The 20,225-nt window shown below is 35.9% G+C and overlaps 2 protein-coding genes across 7 annotated transcripts in view; one reads left to right on the top strand and one right to left on the bottom strand.

Annotated features, from left to right (window-relative positions):
* Window positions 1-9,433, top strand: part of PPP4R3B (protein phosphatase 4 regulatory subunit 3B) — a 64,549-nt gene extending 55,116 nt beyond the window's left edge. For all 4 annotated transcript variants that reach the window (XM_019425356.2, XM_019425317.2, XM_019425225.2 and 1 more), the window contains 2 exons: window positions 1,467-1,669; window positions 7,784-9,433. In XM_019425356.2, the coding sequence (XP_019280901.2) occupies window positions 1,467-1,669; window positions 7,784-7,879 (299 nt within the window). In that variant the 3' untranslated portion in view covers window positions 7,880-9,433. The remainder of the gene's footprint in view (window positions 1-1,466; window positions 1,670-7,783) is intronic.
* A 2,120-nt stretch (window positions 9,434-11,553) lies between these two features.
* The window catches only part of CFAP36 (cilia and flagella associated protein 36), a 29,862-nt gene continuing 21,190 nt past the window's right edge, over window positions 11,554-20,225 (bottom strand). For 2 of the 3 annotated variants that reach the window (XM_019425701.2, XM_019425547.2), the window contains 6 exons: window positions 19,966-20,053; window positions 18,194-18,245; window positions 16,316-16,415; window positions 12,611-12,750; window positions 12,267-12,416; window positions 11,554-11,720 (listed from right to left, as the gene is read on the bottom strand). In XM_019425701.2, coding sequence (XP_019281246.1) covers window positions 11,619-11,720; window positions 12,267-12,416; window positions 12,611-12,750; window positions 16,316-16,415; window positions 18,194-18,245; window positions 19,966-20,053 — 632 coding nt within the window. In that variant the 3' untranslated portion in view covers window positions 11,554-11,618. The remainder of the gene's footprint in view (window positions 11,721-12,266; window positions 12,417-12,610; window positions 12,751-16,315; window positions 16,416-18,193; window positions 18,246-19,965; window positions 20,054-20,225) is intronic. The other variant, XM_019425613.2, reaches the window with a different exon arrangement.

Here is a 20,225-nt window from a genome sequence, read left to right as displayed (position 1 = left end):
GAGGAAACTAAGCTCAGAGAAGTAACTTTGCTCTTTGAAGTTTTAAAATCATTATAAAAATTTAATAAAGATATACTATCAAGGGAAGAGAAATGAAAGTAAAATTTCCCATCCTTCAAATAGTTTAACTTGTTTTTAAAACTGAGATCTTACTTAGCTTTCAAAAGAACGAATCACTTTAATTCTATGGCCTAAAAAATTACCATTATTGGAGTACTGCCCTCCATATATCATATAAATGTTTAATACAAATTTACATTTTGAAAAGCAAAGCATTTCCTGGACTTCATATAAAGTTTGTGATTTTGAATGTGAGGTATTCTAAAGGCAATTCTCCTTAGATAGTGTTTTATTGATTTATTACATTTTTCCTGAAACCGTTGTTCCCAGCATCATTCATCATGTACTCGTTAATGCTCTTAGTTCTGTTTACTTCAGCCTGGGGGAGCAAATAGCCCATTAAAATGTCCTAAGGAATAGGTGGTAATTTTTGGTGACCTAATTCTTCTACCTTCACTCATTACAGGCACTACCCTGACTGCCGTGAAAAGGGGCAGTGAGGCCGTGCTTGAAGCACCACATCCACTCAAGAATCATACACAAAAACAGCAACCAGATATGAAAGGATAGTAGATACCTATGTCATAAGAGAAACAGATAAAGGAACCTGGAATATTCAGGAAATAAGAGACTGATAGATATGATCATATCATCGTCTTTAAGCATTTACAATACTGACTTGTGGGAGGGATTATCAGGTTTTCACAAGGACTATAGGAGTATAGGATCAGTGCAGTGAGTAGAAGCTGCAAAGAGACAGTAAAAGGAAGTCAGGCAGGTAATGAATACTTGATGTGTCCTAGATACAGCAGTGTAGAATTCTAGCGTAGGATGGCAGATTCTGGTATATAATTCTTAAGATCCTTTCTAATCCTGAGATTTCTAAGATTCCAGCTAATTAAAGACTTACCACTGTACACATCATGCTGTACTCTTATAAAGCAGAGGCAATGATTTATAGGTTTTATTTTTTTTTTTAATTTATATTTTTTTCCCAATATATGAAATTTATTGTCAAATTGGTTTCCATACAACACCCATTGCTCATCCCAAAAGGTGCCCTCCTCAATACCCATCACTCACCCTCCCCTCCCTCCCACCCCCCATCAACCCTCAGTTTGTTCTCAGTTTTTAACAGTCTCTTATGCTTTGGCTCTCTCCCACTCTAACCTCTTTTTTTTTTTTTTTTTTTCCTTCCCCTCCCCCATGGGTTTCTGTTAAGTTTCTCAGGATCCACATAAGAGTGAAAACATATGGTATCTGTCTTTCTCTGTATGGCTTATTTCACTTAGCATACACTCTCCAGTTCCATCCACATTAATGATTTATAAGTTTTAAAGTTACTGTGCTTTTCAGATGCTTTGCTTAGGAATCTTTACTAAAAAAGATTTAAATTTTTGCTTTAGCAAAAGAAAGTGAAGACAAAGAAAACCTTCCCAAAAGGACATCATCTAGTGGCTTCAAATTTACTTTCTCCCACTCTGCCAGTGCTGCTAATGGAACAAACAGTACAAACAGTAAATCTGTAGTGGCTCAGACACCACCAGCAAGTTCTAATGGATCCTCTTCCAAAACTACAAACTTGGCCACATCAGTAACAGCCACCAAGGTATGTGAAACTATTCTATACACAAACTTTGCTTTTTCCATCTTTAAAATTATTTCATGTTTACTGAAGAAAATTTGGATAATAAAAATAATTTCAAAGAAGAAAGTTTTGCTCGCTGTCATCAGAGAACATGACTGCTAATATTTGATTCTTCTTTAGGTATATGGGTTTATCAGACATGTAATTAAACAGTTTTGTATCTTGCTTTTATTTAGTTGTTAAAAGAATTTTTCTTTGTTACTTAAATACTGTTGATGACCACAGAATTTCATTTTATTTATCTGTATCATAATATTTGTAAGCAACACACCCAGTAATATTTTGGAGCACATAAGTTGATTCTGCTATTTCATTGATGGGACTGCTGGTATTGTTGCATTTTAAGCTATTTTCTTGGATAGATGCATAAAGGAATGTTTTCATACATATTATCAGATACATCCAGAATGTCTATACCAGCTTATGTTACTATAAGCATTGTATGAGTGTGCTTGGCTCACTGCAGCTTTGCCAGTGTTGTTAAATTTATTTTTAATCTTTGCCCATTAGGTTGCATAGACAGAATAGATCTCTTTCCCAATTGTGTGTCTTGTGTTAGTAGCAACGTTATTAGCCTTTTGAATTTGCTCTTCTGCAAGTTGTCTTTTCATAGTCTTGTCTTTTTAAAATTGGCTTATGTTTTTCTTAATATGAATGAATCTTCAGTTATAAGGATATTAGCCTTTTTGTTACTTGCATAGCATATGTATTTCCCATTGGTTACTGTTTTATATAAACAAGTTTAAATTTTATATAAAACTCTCTTCTTTCATTTATATTGTTATTATACGCAACCATCCTTTTCCCCTAAAAGGAGTGGCATAAAATAAAAAGGCATAAATATAAGACAACTGTTAGGAGAAGAGTAGAAGGACAATAGGAGGGAAATGTTATAGTAGTAGAAAACCTAATCTTAAGTGATGCATCTAGTTTTGAACACAAAATACAATTTGAATTTATTGTTTTACAAAAATGTGGAGTCTAGTCAGTATTGCATTGAGGTAGGCTCTTGACTAAAGATCACAGAAGTAGCATTGTCAGTGAGATTCTACTGCTTTTGAAACATTTTATGTTTTTTAACTAGAAATTTTAAAATTAATTTTCCCTTCTTGATAGGACAATTTAATGTAATATTTGTGATACTATAGTAAGAATATTTGCTGTGGAGTTCAATTGTTTGGGTTCAAATCTTGGCTTAGCCTCTTTCTAGGCTGTTTGACCTTGAGTAAATTATTAAATCTCTCACAACCTTAGTTTTTTTTTTTCATTTTAAACAAGGATAAAAGAGCAGCTACTCTAAAGGCATGTTGTAAATATTAAATTTTTTAATAAGTGTAAAGAGCTTAGAACACTGTTTGCACCCTCTCAATATAGCCTTTTTTTTTTTTTTTTATTAATCAAAGCAATACATGCACTTACTGTCAAAAGTCAAAGTAGTATTAAAATGTTGAGGGAAAAAATCAGTTCTTTTTCCTTTCCACAGAGATAGCTTAAAACTCTTGTACCTTCTATTTCTAAGTAATATGTTAATACTTCTGTGTTGTTTTGCCAAGTTTAGACCTAATTTATTCTTGTTATGGTAGGTAAGAATTTAGCATGTGAACAGTCCTTACCACACCCTCACCCTTATTTCTTCTCTCACAATTTTTGGTTAAATAATTGATAATTTTATTGCTGTGATGACAATATAAATATTCTTTGTGAATTTTTTCCTGGTCTTTTTTCCTATACTGTATTTTTCTTGATAACTTTTCTCTTTCTAGAGTAAATAATGGCCACCATTTTTTCATTTGTTGCAGTAGTTAGGTGCCTGTCACTAATTCTTTAACTACCTCTCAGGTTAGTTTCCACATAGTGTCCCCTGTGGAGACCTCTGTCTTGAAGCCTCCCTTCCAGTTCCAGCTTAGATCGGTTGCTGTCTAGATTTGCTGCACAGCTTTTGTCTTATGGCTGCCTCAGCCATCATCCTAGTACTTCTTTTGCCTCTCTTTTTCTTGGATTGTTTCCTGCATCTCATGTCTCTGGACTCTTTCTTGATTTTCCCTCCCGTTTTGGTGGAACATATCCTCTAATAATTGTTTTCTAAAAAAAAAAAAAAAAAAATGCCATGAGAGGTAAAATTTGAGACCTTCATGTATGAAGATATGTTGATTCTGTCTTCATATTTGACTGACAGTTTAACTGAATATAGAACCAGGTTGGAAATAATTTTCTTTTAAAAATTTGAAGTTACTGCTATCAAGTAATCTGAAGACATTCTTATTTATGATCCTTTGTGTGTGCTATTTTATTTTCTTCTTGGAAGCAGCCAAACAGTCATGTCCTTCAATTTGAGGACATTTTGTGCTATTTCACTATTAACTTATTGTTTGGATGTTGGGCCTTCTAGGTTTATCTTACAATTTTCATAATTTTCCTCGCTTATTACTCATTTTTTAAATCTTCTTGTTCTACTTGCTGGGTTATTTCTTAGAGTTCTTAATTTATTATCCTTCCAGATAATTTTTTACTTATGACCGAGCAAAATGAAATGCAAGCACTAACACATTTTTTACCCTTTCGACACTAACAGCAGATTGCCGTATCCGTCTACATCTTTTTGGGGGACAAGGAGAAAACAGTTATTGTTCTTGGAAAATAAATTGTTCAGTCACTCTAGACTATGACAAAAGTTTGAAATTAAGCGAGATAGGAGTTTACGGAAGTGAAACTAGTTAAATTGGCTCTCAGCCTTTTTCAACAAAGTGTAGCCACATTTCTAAGTGGTGGCAGGTTCTTTATCAGCAGTGCCCTTTTTAACCATTTTCACTGTCTGTTTATTGCTGTAATCAAATTGATTGGTTCTTAAATAGATCAGATGTGAACTTTTCTAATTCTCCTTTGCAAGGCATTCTAAAGTTCTAATATATTTTTTAAAATTGCATTCTTTGAGGGGTGCCTGGGTGGCTCAGTCTCAGTGTGTTAAACGTCCACCTTCAACTCAAGTCATGATCTCATAGTTCCATGAGTTCGAGCCCCACATTGGACTTTCTGCAGTCAGGACAGAGCCTACTTTGGATCCTTTGTCTCCCTATGTCTGCCCCTCGCCTCTCATGTTCTCTCTTTCTCCCTCTCTCAGAAATAAGAAACATTTTTAAAAAAATTGCATTCTTTGAAAACTTGATAGTTTTCAAGGCTGGTAAGACATTAGCTACTAATGAAATTACAAATTTTTTTTTTTTTAGCTGTAGAGCTATAAAACATGCACGTTTTCCTTGAAGAAAAATAGTTAACAAAAAAAAAAAAAATGAAATCAGAATGGGAAACTATTAGTAGGCAGCCAAAACAAACACTTCTTTTGCCCCAGATTAACAAAAGAGAACCCTGCTCTTGCTTTTTTCACATAACACATAACAGACTTATCTGGGTGAACTTTCCATATCAGGATATAAAAGAACTTCCTCCATAGAATTCCAGCGTATGATACACTTCAATTTATAACTAACCCTATTGACGCATTTAAAAAAATTTTAATGTTTATTAATTTGGGAGGGAGGGAGAAAGAGGGAATCCGAAGCAGGCTCCAGGCTCTCAGCGGTCAGCACAGAGCCCCACACGAGGCTTGAACTCACAAACCACAAGATCCTGACCTGAGCCGAAGTCGGAGGCTTAACGGACTGAGCCACCCAGGCGCGCCCCCCCCCCCCGCCCCCCATTGGTGCATTTTAAACTTGTTTCCAGCCTTTTGCAGTTAAAACAATTGTATGTGACTTTCTACACAAAATATTTCATATACATGTGTATTTTTTTTTTTTAGTTTATTTAGTTTTGAGAGAAAGCGCAAGTAGGAGAGGGGCAAAGAGAGAGAGGGAGACATAGAATCTGAGGCAGGCTCCAGGCTCTGAGCTGTCAGCACAGAGCCCGAAGCAGGGCTCGAAACCATGAACCAGGAGATCATGACTTGAGCCAAAGTCAGACACTTAACTGACTAAGCCACCCAGGCACCCCCTTATACGTATTTCTGTATAGAATGTACATTTACAGTTTATCAAATTTACTCAGTAAAATGCAAATAAGTAGGTAGTTTCTTAACATGGTATGTATGGCTGATACCAAAAGCTAGCTTTATACTTAAGAAAATATTAGCAGTGTTCCTACCAGAGTTGGGGACAAGGTAGGATACCACTATGATTGCTGTAATTTAACCATTGTTCCTGGGTATTAGCCAATCCAGTTAGGTGAGATAAAGAAATTAAAGCTATAAAAATTAGAAGATGTAAAAGCTATCACTCCTGCTGATGATTTTTAAAACTTTTATTAATCATGTTTATGGAAGATCTGTCCTTTGTTTTTTGCATAGAGGATAATTCTTGAATTCTCTCTCCTTAGAATTTTTTAACATGATAAATTATATTAATAGTTTAAGTCCAGAATCTGTCAAATTGTTTACAGGGTGCACCTGTGGATTACAGGTCTTTTTACTTCCAATATTTCACATTTTATATTTTTATTCTTTTCAGTAAACATTTTTTTTTTTTTTACTGTATAGGAGTTTGTTTATGGTATAGATATAGAGATAAAATTGAAATTATGTAGGTGAGTGTTTCAGATAGACTATTTCTTAAAAAGTTATTTTAAATGTTACCCATTGGGAACTGAAATGTTTGTACATTATGATATATAATCTGTAATCCCTAAGCATAATTAACACTTTCCTCGATAACTTGTTATCTTTGTGAATATCAGACTGGTGTCTTTTTATAAGGTAATAATGTCTTCTGTCTCCTCTCATCTAACTTGTTTGGCTTGAAACCAAATAAATAAGAATGATATTAGTAATAGCAGCTAATAGCAGTTACTGAACACTAACTACATACTAACCACTGTGCCCAGTGCTTTTTATGTTTTATTTTCAATTTAATTTTCAAAATAGTTCAGTGAAGTGTAAGTACTGTTAATACCAATTTTACAGATAATGAAAATGAGGCATAGAGATACTAAATCACTTGCCCACAGTCATGTACCTAAAAAATGGTGGCCTTGGAATTTGAAGTCAGGCAGACTACAATCAAATACATTCTTAACAATTTAGCCATATTACCTCTTGCTTATCAAACTTAAGACTTGTGTGTTATTAAGCTGAGAAGACAGCAGAAAGATGCTCACGTAAATATATGTTACAAAGAAGTTTGATTTAATTCCCAGACTTTCTGATAACTCTTTCTAGCTGCTCAGAGACCTTTGTTGATTAACATTACAGTGGTTCAGTTATATTTTGGCAAAGTGTTACTGCCAGATGTCTGGGTTCTTTAGACATGAAGCTACGTAGCTGTGAAGTAGGAGTTATTTCTATTGTATTTGAGGTCTGAAGGGTTTAAACTAAATTCATTGTTTACAGCAGCCTTTTAACCTGTGGGACATACATACTAACTTCATGGTGTCGGTTCAAAATGAACACAGACCTGAGAACATGTAATTTTCTGGGTAGAATGTGTAGAGCTTTAATACGATTTTCAAAGGGATCCATTACACATAAAAGACCAAACACCTGAATTACCTCATCTTTTCTTTTGGTTAGAGAAAGGTAGCCCTAAATTTTTTAGTTATTAGTTGTATGACCCATTTCATGTGTTCTTTATCATCAAAAGCAGAATGAAAACAGTGGTGTGCACATAGTGATGAAATACATGAAGAACAGAAGCGAAAAGGAGGCTACTTGTCACTATTTTATAGTTTAAACATAGAGATGAACTACTTCATCTCCAAGGTCCTTCCAGCTCACTCCTTCCAGTATCTTGATGATTTGTGAGTCCTACTTTTTGGAGATAATACTTTTCCACAGTGAAATTTTGCTGAATTGAATTGTGAGGTGTCATTAAAAATCCAAGGGCTGAATAAAAAAGTTGAGGGTAATAACTTAAGAGTGCCACCAACTAGTACCAAGTGTTCATAATTTTCAAGCAGTTACTGTATCAAATTTATGTTTGAGATATATATGATTAGAAAAGTTGTGATGTCTTTAAAAGCAACTGCACTAATCAGCTTTTTTTCCCTTAAGTTATGTATTTTAAAAAAAGTCTTTTTATTCTTCAATAGGGCAGTTTGGTTGGTTTAGTGGATTATCCAGATGATGAAGAGGAAGATGAAGAAGAAGAAACATCTCCCAGGAAAAGACCTCGTCTTGGCTCATAATATACTTACTGGGGACCCTGAAACGTGTGGTCTTACTAAAATGCTGCATCTGTTCAATGAACTGAAAATCTGAATCAGAAAGCTTTCTCACTTGAACTTATAAATATACAAGGAGTAGCAAAAGATACTCAGTATATCAGCTAGGAGAGTTTAGTTCTGTAAAAAGAAAAACAAAAAAAAGGCTTCCCAGGAACTTGATTGCTTGCTAGTAATTAAGGGGTTTGCCTTTCAGGCTGTCAAATAAAGGTTAGTGACCTGAACCTGGGAGATAGCCTCTCAGTGAGGAAACTCTCAGGTTTGGGAATGGCTTGGGGAGGGACAAGGTTGATAAAATATTAAATGCAGGGTTGCTCCGGGGGGGGTATCCGATCTAGAAACAATTGCAGAACTTTAGTTACAAACCCAATAACATTACTTGTATAATGGTGCTGGCCATGTTGTTCTTTTAATCAGTTGCCTCTTTTTAAAAAATTTTTTATGGAAAACAAATTCAACTATCATAAAAGTGAAGTTATGCTGTTGGGACCATTTTTTGAAGTTTTAACAAATTCAGCCTTATAGGTAGTTGGAGGGAAGTACACTCTGTGTTACAGTACATGTTGAGTTTTCTACACCATGAATTTTCAGTATGTATTTTGATGAAAACAAGCTGGATTCAAAATGGAGAGTTTTGTCAGTAGAACTTTATAATCAGCACTTTTAGAGATAATTGATGCCAAGTATCAGTACAGTATTTCGAAATGATTTTTTCTAGAAACTTGGGAGTGGGTTGAACAGAATGTTTCCAACTGTCTCCCTCCCAGTCACTCTTTGGTGGAGGATACTTTGAAGTCACTTTCTGTTTTGTTGTCTCTGTCCAGAGCTGCAAGCTAGTTTTAAAGTGTAATTTATAAAGACTCCCATACAAAGAATAGTGCTGAATTAAGTGGCATATCTAGAGGCCATTTTGATCCAAGAAGTTACTTCAGTATCAAAGTCAGTATGCAGCACATGAAGTTTTTCCATAAACAAGGGTGTAATATTAAAGCTGCTTTTTTTTTTTTTTAAAGAATAAAAGCACATTCCATGTACGTAAATGAACTTAAAATAGTAAGTTGAGGCAAACAGTTAAGAAGTTTTATTTTTAGAACAGCAAGTTAACTGTAAATATTTTAATGTTAGTTTTGCTCATCTATGATCTGAGATCATGCTGAAGTGAGAAAAACGTCCCCCAAACTACAATTTAATGCATTGGGAAGAAAAGTGAAAAATAGTAATTCCAGCTACAATCTTCAGATCACCCTTGTAATGTGTTATGGGTCCATTTTTCCTGGAATAGCTTAAACTGAAGCAGTTTCCCCTGTTTTGGAGATTTTGTAGTTAATTTTAATTTTGGCTATTGTTTGGAAAAGATGGGCTGTCTGTGTAGATATGAAGTATAGTTTTTCCATAAAACAGATGTTTATTTTGTATTAAAAAATACCACTGTACTTGTTTTACACCATTTGTATACATGTGGTGATATTAATGCTGACCTGTAAAATTCAGGAATTAAAATGTGACCCTGTAATTCTATGATTGTTGCTTTTGTTTGGTTTGTTGTAAATATAAGTTAACTCCATTTTGAGATATGTCCATTTTATAGTATCTTTTAAAAGTCAATAAATTATCCATAGATATTTATTATAAACCACTAAGTCAAACACCAATCTGAATGAAATAATTCTAACAAAGGTTGACTGCACTTTAAGTATTACTGATTCTACTTACAGAAGGTGTGCCTTGGGCAAATGAAGTCCCAGCACCAAAACATCACAGCATGGGGCTAGTCTTATCTCTTCGATTAAAGGTTCATATAATGAAAAAGACCTTCCACTTTAAGAGGCAAGTGACTCAGGATAATTTAAACTAATATCAGTAAAATTACCATCTGAATACATTTTCTTTCAAGAAAGTTCTGTGAAGCCCCTTTCACTCCTCTTAGCTCTTAATAAATTTCCTCTTGTCATCTAAGAAGCCCAGGTCTAAAGCATTTCCCTATTTACTCTTGACTCTTACTGATTAAGTAATTTTAAAGTTCCAGTAGGAAATATTATCTCCATACCTTATGGAGAGTTTAATTTTCCTTTCTGAAGAATTGCCACGAGTCAAACATTTAAATCCTCATCATCATAGATAGGAACCATTCTTATAGCAGAAATGTGAATGTTTTGTTGACTTACAGGATAACAGTCTTCTTGGTACCTAGGCTCACCCACAATGATATGAAAAGAGGGCTTAAAGTATCCCTTGAAAGAATATTAAGTTTCCACATGTTAGCTACTGTCTTAATGACTACCCTCACTCAGGCAGATCAGGATTTTTATATCTTTATCTTCACTCCTTGAAGCAAGCCAGAGCCCACATTTGTATGCCTGAGTTCTCTTAAAATTATATCTGTAAACATGTATCCAGTATAAAAACTATTTTTAATAAAAAGTTACATGAAACATTTCTGTGTTTTAATCACTAGTTTTTCCTCTTGTCCATCTAAGTGATGAAAATGTAACAAATGTAAAGTAATGCTGGTTTTTCTCTGCAGGTTGAAGACTGGAGCTAAGCGAATTTTGGTATCCCTTTTTAAAAGTTTATAACTGTAGATTTAAAGAGATAAATTGGAATTATAAATTCAATCTCAGGAGTAACTAGAAAAGGGGGTGCCTGTTGGATGACACGATACAGGAAGTTTCTGAAAGAAAGGTCTTCTACTATTCTGGTTATCTGTGAACAACTACAGAAGACCACCCAGGGCCACTTCACACAAAAGACCTATACCCAGGGCCACATTCCCCCCTGGAGGCTCAATCAATTATTCCCTTTATCTTTTTTAATGGTAGGCTTCCTAGAAAGAGTAATTGAGTATTTTTAACATCCCCCACATCCATTTTCCAAGTCCCATTTGCTCTTGCCTCACATGTAAATGCCAAAATCTATCTTAACACTGCCCATGATAATTAGTCTTTTGATTGGATTTCCTTATACCTGGTATACCCACAACTACTCTTAACTCACCGAGTAGTCTCCGTACAGCAGCCACACTTTTTTTTTTAAATTGAACAGTTTGATGATGTAATTTCCCTGCTTTAAAACTTTTCAGTGATTTCCCACTGCCATTACAAAATCGAAAATTCTCACATTCCCTACAAGGCCACGCAAGTCAGTACCCCACCTACCTCCAATTTCACACACTAACCCTCTCCCTTCATTCTTTGTAGACTCACCATACTGCCCGCTCCTCACAAGGTGCTTTATTCTTTTCCCGGTGGCAGGACCTGAATTGTTCCTTCACATTTCTCCCTGTAATCAGCCTTACTATCAGCTTGAATATTCATTGCCTTCTCAAGGAGGCTTGGCCAAGCCTGCTTAGAACACCACCTTTCCCTTTAAACACTTTGCTCTTTGGGCCTTCTTCGCTAGCCCCATGAAGGCAGGGGCCTTGACAATCTAGTTGACTGCTGTATCCCTGGCACTCAGCACAGTGCTTAGCACAAATAGGTAGCCAAGTTTGAGTAAATAAACGCGCTAGCAATTGAGTTTCTATACCCTCTCAGCTCAAGTAGCTGCCCTCCCCACCACCCTTTACCTCAAAAGTTTAATAAAGTAGTAATAATGAGCTTATATTTGCATTTACAAACAAATATTTGAAACTAACAGGCTCAGTTTAAGGATTAAATAATTTATTTTTAAGAAAATTTGAACTTGTGCTAAATTGCTTTTAAAATTACTTATTAATAACTTCTTCTTTAAGTTTCTCTGCAAGCAATCTCCTCTTTAGTAATGTTTGCTTCTCCTCTGCTGTCATTTCTGGTTTCTCTGTCATTTCCTTAAAAAACAAAAAACAAAAAACAAAAAAAAAACAAAAGAAAATAAAAGGAAAAAATTGGCTATAGTATAAGATGGGTTCATTAGTCTAGAATTCCCAACATACTGCCTCAAAGAGCACTTTGAGTAAGTAGAAATTTAAAAAGCCACATGTGGACTGGGTTCCCTAAATCTCTTCTTGGCAAAAATCTCTTCTTAGAGAAGAAAATCTCTTGGAGTTTGTGGCCACGGTATTGCTTTGTGATTAAAGTATTTCCAAAGGCTTAGGTGAAACAGACTGCTGATCTTTAAGCACTCAGCAGGGCAAGTAAAGAAACACAAAAAAATGTTTATAATGAAATTGCTGTCACCTCAACCTCACAAAATGTTCGTATCATGGCAATTTCACTGTAGAAAAAAACTTGGCAGGTGCTACACTCGCAGGGAGGTTAATAGGAATGGATGGACTACAAGCAACATTCATTATCAGGACTGTCTTGCACACACTCTGATTTTGAGAATTCCACCTCCAGATTTGCAAATTTTGACACAGTAAAGCCATCCATACCTCTGCTTCCCCAGCAGGTTTTCCCTTCTGCTCAGAGTTTTGTATCTGCTTAGTCTTCATATCCTTTCTCATGGACATCAACTGATCTCGCTTCTGCTTGAGATAGCGCTCTCGTTGCCTGAGCTCTTCCGTTCCAAGTGTTGATAAATTCTGGGTCAAAAAAGAGAAGGAGCCATTTAAATTCAAATCCACACAATAAGTGGCACAGATAGCCACTGGCTTATTGAACTCAAAATTGAGTTCAAGATCATAACAAAAGCCAAGTGTATGGCTGTTTACATTGTTTGTTCTTAGTACTTTGCCATTTTGCTCATAGTTCTTAAAAAGTAGTGCTTTTTACTTACTGCTATTGGTCCTTCAATGCTTGCATGTTCTAAGCCAGGAATCTTCAGGCCTTTTTGTGGGAAGGAGGAAGTTTCAGGCAGCATTTCCAGCTTTCTTGCTAAAGGTTGTACTGACTGATTAGCAAAATGCATTTTAACTTCTGGCAGTAATTAGATAGAGACCAATTAGAATACTGTAAGAAATATTCAGTATGAGACTAGGTTCACCAAAATGAGCTAGTGTTTTTTTCTCACTGACTTTTTTCTTATTTTCCAATCAACACACTGATTCAGTGCCTATATTGTGTCATATACCTGGTGACAGTAATAAACATGGTTTCTGTCCTCAAGGAGCTAGAACTACTCTTTCTCTTGAATGATGACATTTCAACAAATACCAAGCTCCTGCTGTTTGGTACTACAGCTACAAGAAGTATAATTCTTGTCTAAAGATTAGAATTACCACTATAATGTAATACAAGGCTGACACATAAGCTAAATAAATAGTACACTAAAATCCCTTCCTGGTAATGTAATTGGTTGTCAAACTTTTGCTTGCAGGTAAAAACTGTTAAGTGAACCTTTATTTTCAGAACAATGAACTTAAAGCTATAACTTTTTGTATTGGCAGAGTGCATGCCAGTAACATCATTTTTTGTTTGTAATACATACTGAAGAGAACTACAAACCTACCAATTCTTTAATAAAATGTAAAGATTTTAGAGTTAAGGTAGAACTCAGAAGAGAGATAAGAGAGCACTCAATATTTTCCAGTTATTTGGTGACTGCTAAGAGTAAGACGATTAAAATGCTAATTGCTTTTCTGAGCAATTTGTTACTATAAGATAAGGTGATTTTTAAGACAAAACATTTTCAGGGTAAGTATGTGAACCATGAAAGACAGCAGAGTGAGAGAAGAAAAGACTCAGTGAAAACAAGATGGGACAACATGATCTATGTGTCTCAAAATGCTTGAAAATCATGGCAGCACAGTAAAACCAGAAATAAGTCTCTGTATGAACAAAAAACTTGCCAAAGGACCACTGCTTTAGCATGGAGCGAGTGGAATGCTGGCAGGGCCAGGGAGGCTGGAAGAAGAAAAGCTCTTCAGGCTCTTGGACATAAGGGAAGCCTCCAAAGAAGAGATGAGGCTGGAGCTAACATTCCAACCAACCTAGACAGGGAGCTACAAAACTAACTTAGAAATAAAGACCCACTTCAACAAATTAGTCGTGATTTGCTCACAGGAGTTAAACATGCCATTCTTACTAATAGTGACTTTACACGGAGGTACGCTTGGCCCCCAGATATGGAAGCAGAGAGCTGAAGAAGGACAATTCCATTCATTCTGAGGAGGGGGGAATCCCAGGCACATAAGTATCTATTTTTTTTTTTTTTTAATGTTTACTTATTTTTGAGAGAGCACACACACGTGAGCAGGGGAAGGGCAGAGAGAGGGAGACAGAAGATCCAAAGCGGGCTCCATGCTGACAGAGCCCAATATGGGGCTCAAACTCATGGAACCACAAGATAATGACCTGAACCAAAGTCAGACACTTAATGGATTGAGCCATCCAAGCGCCCATGCACATAAGCATTTATATTCAACTCATGTACTTGCTCTGGATAGTTCTTTCCTTGACTTTGTTATGAACATCTTGTATATTCTAACTCAGACCTAGAGAGGAAAGTACTTGAAACCAAAATACTTAGCTTCTCTATTTCTAGGAATAGACCATCAGAAAACCAAGAAGCTAAAAGATCATCTTATCTCTGGCAACTCTTTGCATCTATCTGAGAACAGATGCTTATCCATTTCTAGCAAGAACCAAGGAAACACATGAACAAAAGGATTAAAAAGGAAGTCAAACTGCTTTTTGATTCTTCCCAAATTAGGTCTTCAAAATGGATTTCCATCACTTTGCATAAAATGATTTCCCAGAATATCAGATATACTCATTTTTTAAAAATAGAATAGTTTTTCAAAACTAAAATCATTACTTTAGAAATTATCTGCCATTTTTTCTGTGCACTTATGTGCATACTTGAGTTATATGTAGTTTGAGATTAAGTTTTCTATAACTTCACTTTAACAGATAAAGAACTAGAGGGGCATCTGGGTGGCTCAGTCAGTTAAGCATAGGAACTTGGCTCAGGTTGTGATTTCACAGTTTGTGAGTTCGAGCCCCTCATTGGGCTCTGTACTGACAGCTCAGAGCCTGGAACCTGCTTCAGATTCTGTCTCCCTCTCTCTCTCTCTGCCCCTCCCCCGCTTGTGCGCGTTCGCTCTCTCTCTCTCAAAAATAAACGTTAAAAAATTTTAAAAACAAAAAAACTAGACAAAGCAAATTTATTCAAATTATGTCAAACACAAGACTGAAGCAGTGTGCACTTAGGTCTGTATAAAACAGAAAGTTAAATTTAGGCCAACAAATTAAAAAAGAACTCAGACAAATCTAAAGCAGGTACTTTCATAAATATAATCAAATGAAGTTTTTCTACCTAGAATCTGAATATGAAAAAAGAAAAATGATTCCATTTGCTAGGAATAAAGAAGCAAGGCAATTTCATCAACTTGCTTCTGTTTCCTATACCTCATTGTTTTATCAACTAAGAGTACCGTAAAATCAATGAGTAAAAAATCAAACCTATCCTATCTCAATTATAAAAGTTCTTCTTTTTTTTTAAGTTTATTTATTTTGAGAGAGAGAGAGAGCGAGCACGAGAGAGTGCATGCAGGTGCAAGCAGGGGAAGGGGAAGAGAGAGAGAAAGAGAGAATCCCAAGCAGGCTCTGCGCTGACAGCATGTGGCCTGACTGGGGCTCGAACCCACAAACAGTGAGATCATGACCTGAACCGAAATCCAGAGTCGATGCTTAACCAACTGAGCCACCCAGGCACCCCAATTATAAACACAAGATTTGGAGGCAGAAGACCAAAGTAAGTTACGGTTTTACCATTTAAGTGCTCAGTGATTTTGGACAAGTCACTCAACTTCCCTGAATTTCTTATAACACAGTAATAATAAGACAGCAGAAAAATAAGGATCGCAATATCTACCCGACAGTTGTGTGGGTTTTTTTAAATAAGAAAAGGACATTTATTTAAAACCATAGAAATGTAAGATAAAATGAACTGAATTCATGCTCTTGGCTCCACTTCTGTTTCAGAATTACTTGTTTTCTTATAAAAGAAATCAGAATATAGTGAAAATAGATTTGCTGTACAGTGAACAAGTTCATCCACTAACATTTCCCACAAGGATTCTCATCAATTTTAGTTCCAATGATATTTCCTGACTAAACCTCTGCATCAACTGGCTACTTCTTGTTTTCTAGTTATGCTTGAATTCATTAGTAAAATAGTATTACCTTTCCAAGTTCAACTTCTAATTCACAGACACTATATAACCGTGGTCAAGGAAAACAACAGATGTGATGTGAACATATGTTGGATGCTGTAGCCATGGCACAAAGGCCGGTGTCTCCCTCAAGGAATTTGACTCACTCCCCTGGATGCCAGGCTTCACTTAGAAATCTGGGGACTACACTCTGTCAGCTGAGTGTTTCCCACCTGCAACTTCTATAGCTAAATTAAAAGAGAATTGTAAATACCAATGGCCATTCAGTCATTTTGAAGGTTAAGTATGCACGAGAAAGTAACACACTCTTTATAATGTTTATGTATTCATATTATTAAAGAAAGTTCAGTACACTTCAACCTTACCTGCGGGTGGGTGTGCAAAATGTTCACCATCCCCTTGGGAGTTCATTTTTGCAGTTTCACTTGCATGCACTGGAGGCTCTTCTGTTTTAGTCTCTGATAACTTCAGGAATTCATAACACAATTAAATTTTTAGATTAATTTTGACTAATTCACTACTTAAGTTATCCAAAGATGTCATTAAATATTGTCTACTAAATCGATAATGAACAAGAGATTTTCCAAAGTTTTCAGCACTTTACATCTTTTACTTTTTGAGGTAAACATTCTCATTTCAAATCATGAAGTGCTAAGAGTAACCAACAAGGATGCTTAGTACTTCAGACTTAGCAAGAAGTTAGGTTCAAATCCAGGCTTCACCCCTTACTACTCATGTGACCTGAGTAGTCATTGATGTCATTGATGAGGACACCAATAGTACTCTAAGAGAAATAAATTCACTAAATTACAAGGTGCTTTTCCACTTAAAATAATCTATATAGCACTACCACGTTATGCCTGAAGAAACCACCGACTGGTTTATTTCCATTTCTAAAATGGGAGAGTATATTTAAACCAAATAAATCATTTAAATCTTAGAAAGAACTTAGTCAACTGATAATTTGTTTTTCTTAAAAACAGTAAAATCTAATCACATGTAGCTTGTTAGGAAGCTCATGACAGAAGCCCCTACATGCTGGTAATGAACACAGGAAGATTCATTATTATACTATCAGCTCCACTTTTGTGTGTTTCAAAATTTCCGTATAAAAACTGTAAGAAAAGTTTTTAAAAAACCCAAACATGTACACCTAAAACATAGTATTATTCAAGAAGCCGAATATAGTTTCCTTATAAACCAAAGTGTTCATACTAATGTCTTCTAATAGCAGTTTTGAACTGATTTCTGTTCTATACTCTTACATTAAAAATATTAATATCTAAGAATTGCACGTTCATTCACTAAACGGAGATTTACTTAAAGATAAATAAATCCCTCTTAATCCTAAAACATCTCTATTTCTCCTGCTCTTCACTGGGTACCTTGGGAGTGAAATAAGGTTTTTCAAAGACAATGCATGATACACAAGCATGTGTCATAGTGATTGAAGGAAAAAAAGGAAAATGACTTTTGAATGATTGAGAGAGAGTTTATATTCGGTTTCCCCTTCCCTTCAGAGAGATTTGGGCAAGTGTAGAAAGAGAAGCAGCTAGAAGAAGGAAGAGGAAAGAATAAATATTAGCTTCCTTCACCTTAGCCAGATACATGTTTAATTTATCCTTAGGAAAGATTAGGTACTTTATAGAAATAGTTCTTAATGGAAGAACAGTATGCCAGGAAATATAATTACTAAACCATTCTGCGGCAGGCTGATAATGTTAAAATCTTCAGGAGACCCTCAGGAGTAACTATAGCTGCTATTTCAAAACAGTAAAGGAATCAAAGAGAGCAGGAAAGTAAAATATTTTTCTTAATTGTCTCCATTCATAAAATTAAGGGAAATTTTTAAAGGAGTCTCTCAAAATATGAATGATATTACAGTTTTGGGGAGTTAATAATCTCAATGTTTATTGGGTATTTAAAAGGTAGGTTGCTGGATGGGTTATAAAGTGAATATGGTTATAAAGTTACATATAAATGCTTAGAATTGCCAAGAGAATACGATACTCTGAGGAACTGTGTGGTTCCACATAAGCAGCAAAACCTTGCCATATAAACCTAAGAGATAACAGCAATGAGAGAAACCTGGCTGGCTCAGTAGGTAGAACATGAGACTCTTGAGCATGAGGTAAAGTGTTCGAGCCCCATGTTGGGTGAGTTTACTTTAAAAAAAAAAAAAAAGAGAGAGCGAGATAACAGCAATGAAATACTTCTACTATACTAATATTCTCTGTGGGCACCTGCTTTTTTCTCTTCCTTTCTTCTTCCTGGTCATATTCCTCTTTTGATTTTCTGAAATATACAAAAATAAGGTAGAAAAGTAAATTTTCTTTTTTGGTCAAAGAACAAATATTCAACAAACAACATTCTAAACTAAGCTCACAATGTGTTTAAGGAATCTTGGAAACCAAGGTGGAAATAATTAGGCTTTTCTTAAAGCAGCTTAGTCAACTGAGAAAGACATAATATACACGGCATAAAATGGTAACATAAAATATGGGTTTACTCATTTCTTCTGGAAATGTGAATGCCCCAAACTGAACAAAGATCTACAGATTTGAAATCCCAAACTCAAATTTGAATGGCAAATCTGATCTCTCACTTTAAAATTATGAGATCCATCTCTCCCCCCATTCTAATTTTTCCAGTGGCATGGGAGTTACCACAAAGCTCTCCTGATATCATTATGCCAAAGCCCTATCAGCTTTTGTAAAATGCTCACTGAGGCCCCCTGATTTAGAGAAATAACCAAGTCAACTCTCGTACGTGTTTATAACTAAGCTCTACTACTCTATAGTAGTACATCTCCCTCAAAAACCTAAGGGCTTTTTAGAAAATAAAATCTAAAAGTACAATGCTGATCAATTTTCAGACCATGAATCAACCAACAGAAGCAACCAGTACAAGTCAAACTACCAGTCCTCTAAACCTATTATCAATATCCTTAACTCTTCAAACCTATAAACTCAAAGCATCCTGTGTTTTCTCAGGCTCCCATCTGCCCCTGCTGTGGGAAGTACAACCTGGCCAGAAGAGGTTGGGTTCACCTGCACACCTGCCTCCCTCCCTACAACCACTCAAATCCCCTGGAAATAAGCACTAAGTCATGGAGGTTCTTCCATAGTTCCTCACTAGACCCATCCTCCTACTGACCATCCTGCCTGTCCTCCCTTCTGCTTTGACGTTGAAACGAGGTGGGTAGGGCTGGAACTACAGGATGTTATAAGACAGTCATGTGTGTGGTTAGGGCTGAAGAGAAAGGAAGGGCCCCCAAAGGACAAGGCCCCATTCTGTAGGGGACACATTGGCCACAAGTGTCCTAAGCCTATACATTCTCAAAGGAGATTTAAAAATTAGGTGCTTCAATTGCCACTCCCTTCCAAATCTCCCAGAGGGGTTAAGAGACAATAGACCCAAGAGAAAAAGAACTACTCCTTTAGTGTGCTGCACACTCCATGCCAGGCATCTGGCAGAGAATCGTGTAACTGGGGCAAGGAAGAGACCCACAAGACAGTCATCTGGGATGAGCACTTCCCACTGTCTACTTTTCCCTTGCAGGGTACCTGCCCAGTCAACTATTCGGCCTGTGGAGTCTGAATGTCCAGCCTCCTACTGTTAGACACCTAGAACGAGCCATCTCAAATACCAAGGTCCAGAAGCCATGGAATATCTTGCTTACTCAGGCCACTACGCCCCTTTCCAGGCATCAGGATGGGTCAACTGCAACTTTTCCCACTGGTGGCTAGTTTCCTGTTCCCATGATGAGAGGAGAAAAAGACCCTCCCATTTGGCCTGATATAGTATGAGGCATGTGAAAATCATTTTTTCTGTCAATTAAAAAAAAGTTATGCATAGTTATAAACAAGTACAATGATAAATCATTTTTATGGTTTTCAGTAGAGAATATAGATATTTTTACTAGTTCATAATATTTTGGAGATAGAAAACATATATACAGATCATATCACAATATTACTAATGATTCATTCAAAAAATAATTAAAGAAGGATACCTAAGAACTTCCCTCAGGATTTTCATCTCTTCCTGTTCAAGATCACTGACCACATCAGAACCATCTGTTAAGCAGTCAGGTAATACACCTGTTCAAAACCAAAGACCACACAAAAGAATATAAACTCAACTGAAAACATTTATTTCTCACTACTCTAACTCACCAAGAAGTACAAATCAGTTTATTCATATCTTTCGTTTTAAAAATGTTCTCAGCTATTATCTAATTATGGTCTTTTTAACTTTTTCTTGTTTTAGAAA

This window comes from Panthera pardus, unplaced genomic scaffold (genome assembly GCF_024362965.1).
Source record: "Panthera pardus isolate Hobbes unplaced genomic scaffold, ASM2436296v1 HiC_scaffold_25, whole genome shotgun sequence".
In the NCBI taxonomy this organism is placed as follows: Eukaryota; Metazoa; Chordata; class Mammalia; order Carnivora; family Felidae; genus Panthera; species Panthera pardus.
This window is presented reverse-complemented; position numbering and strand designations above follow the sequence as displayed.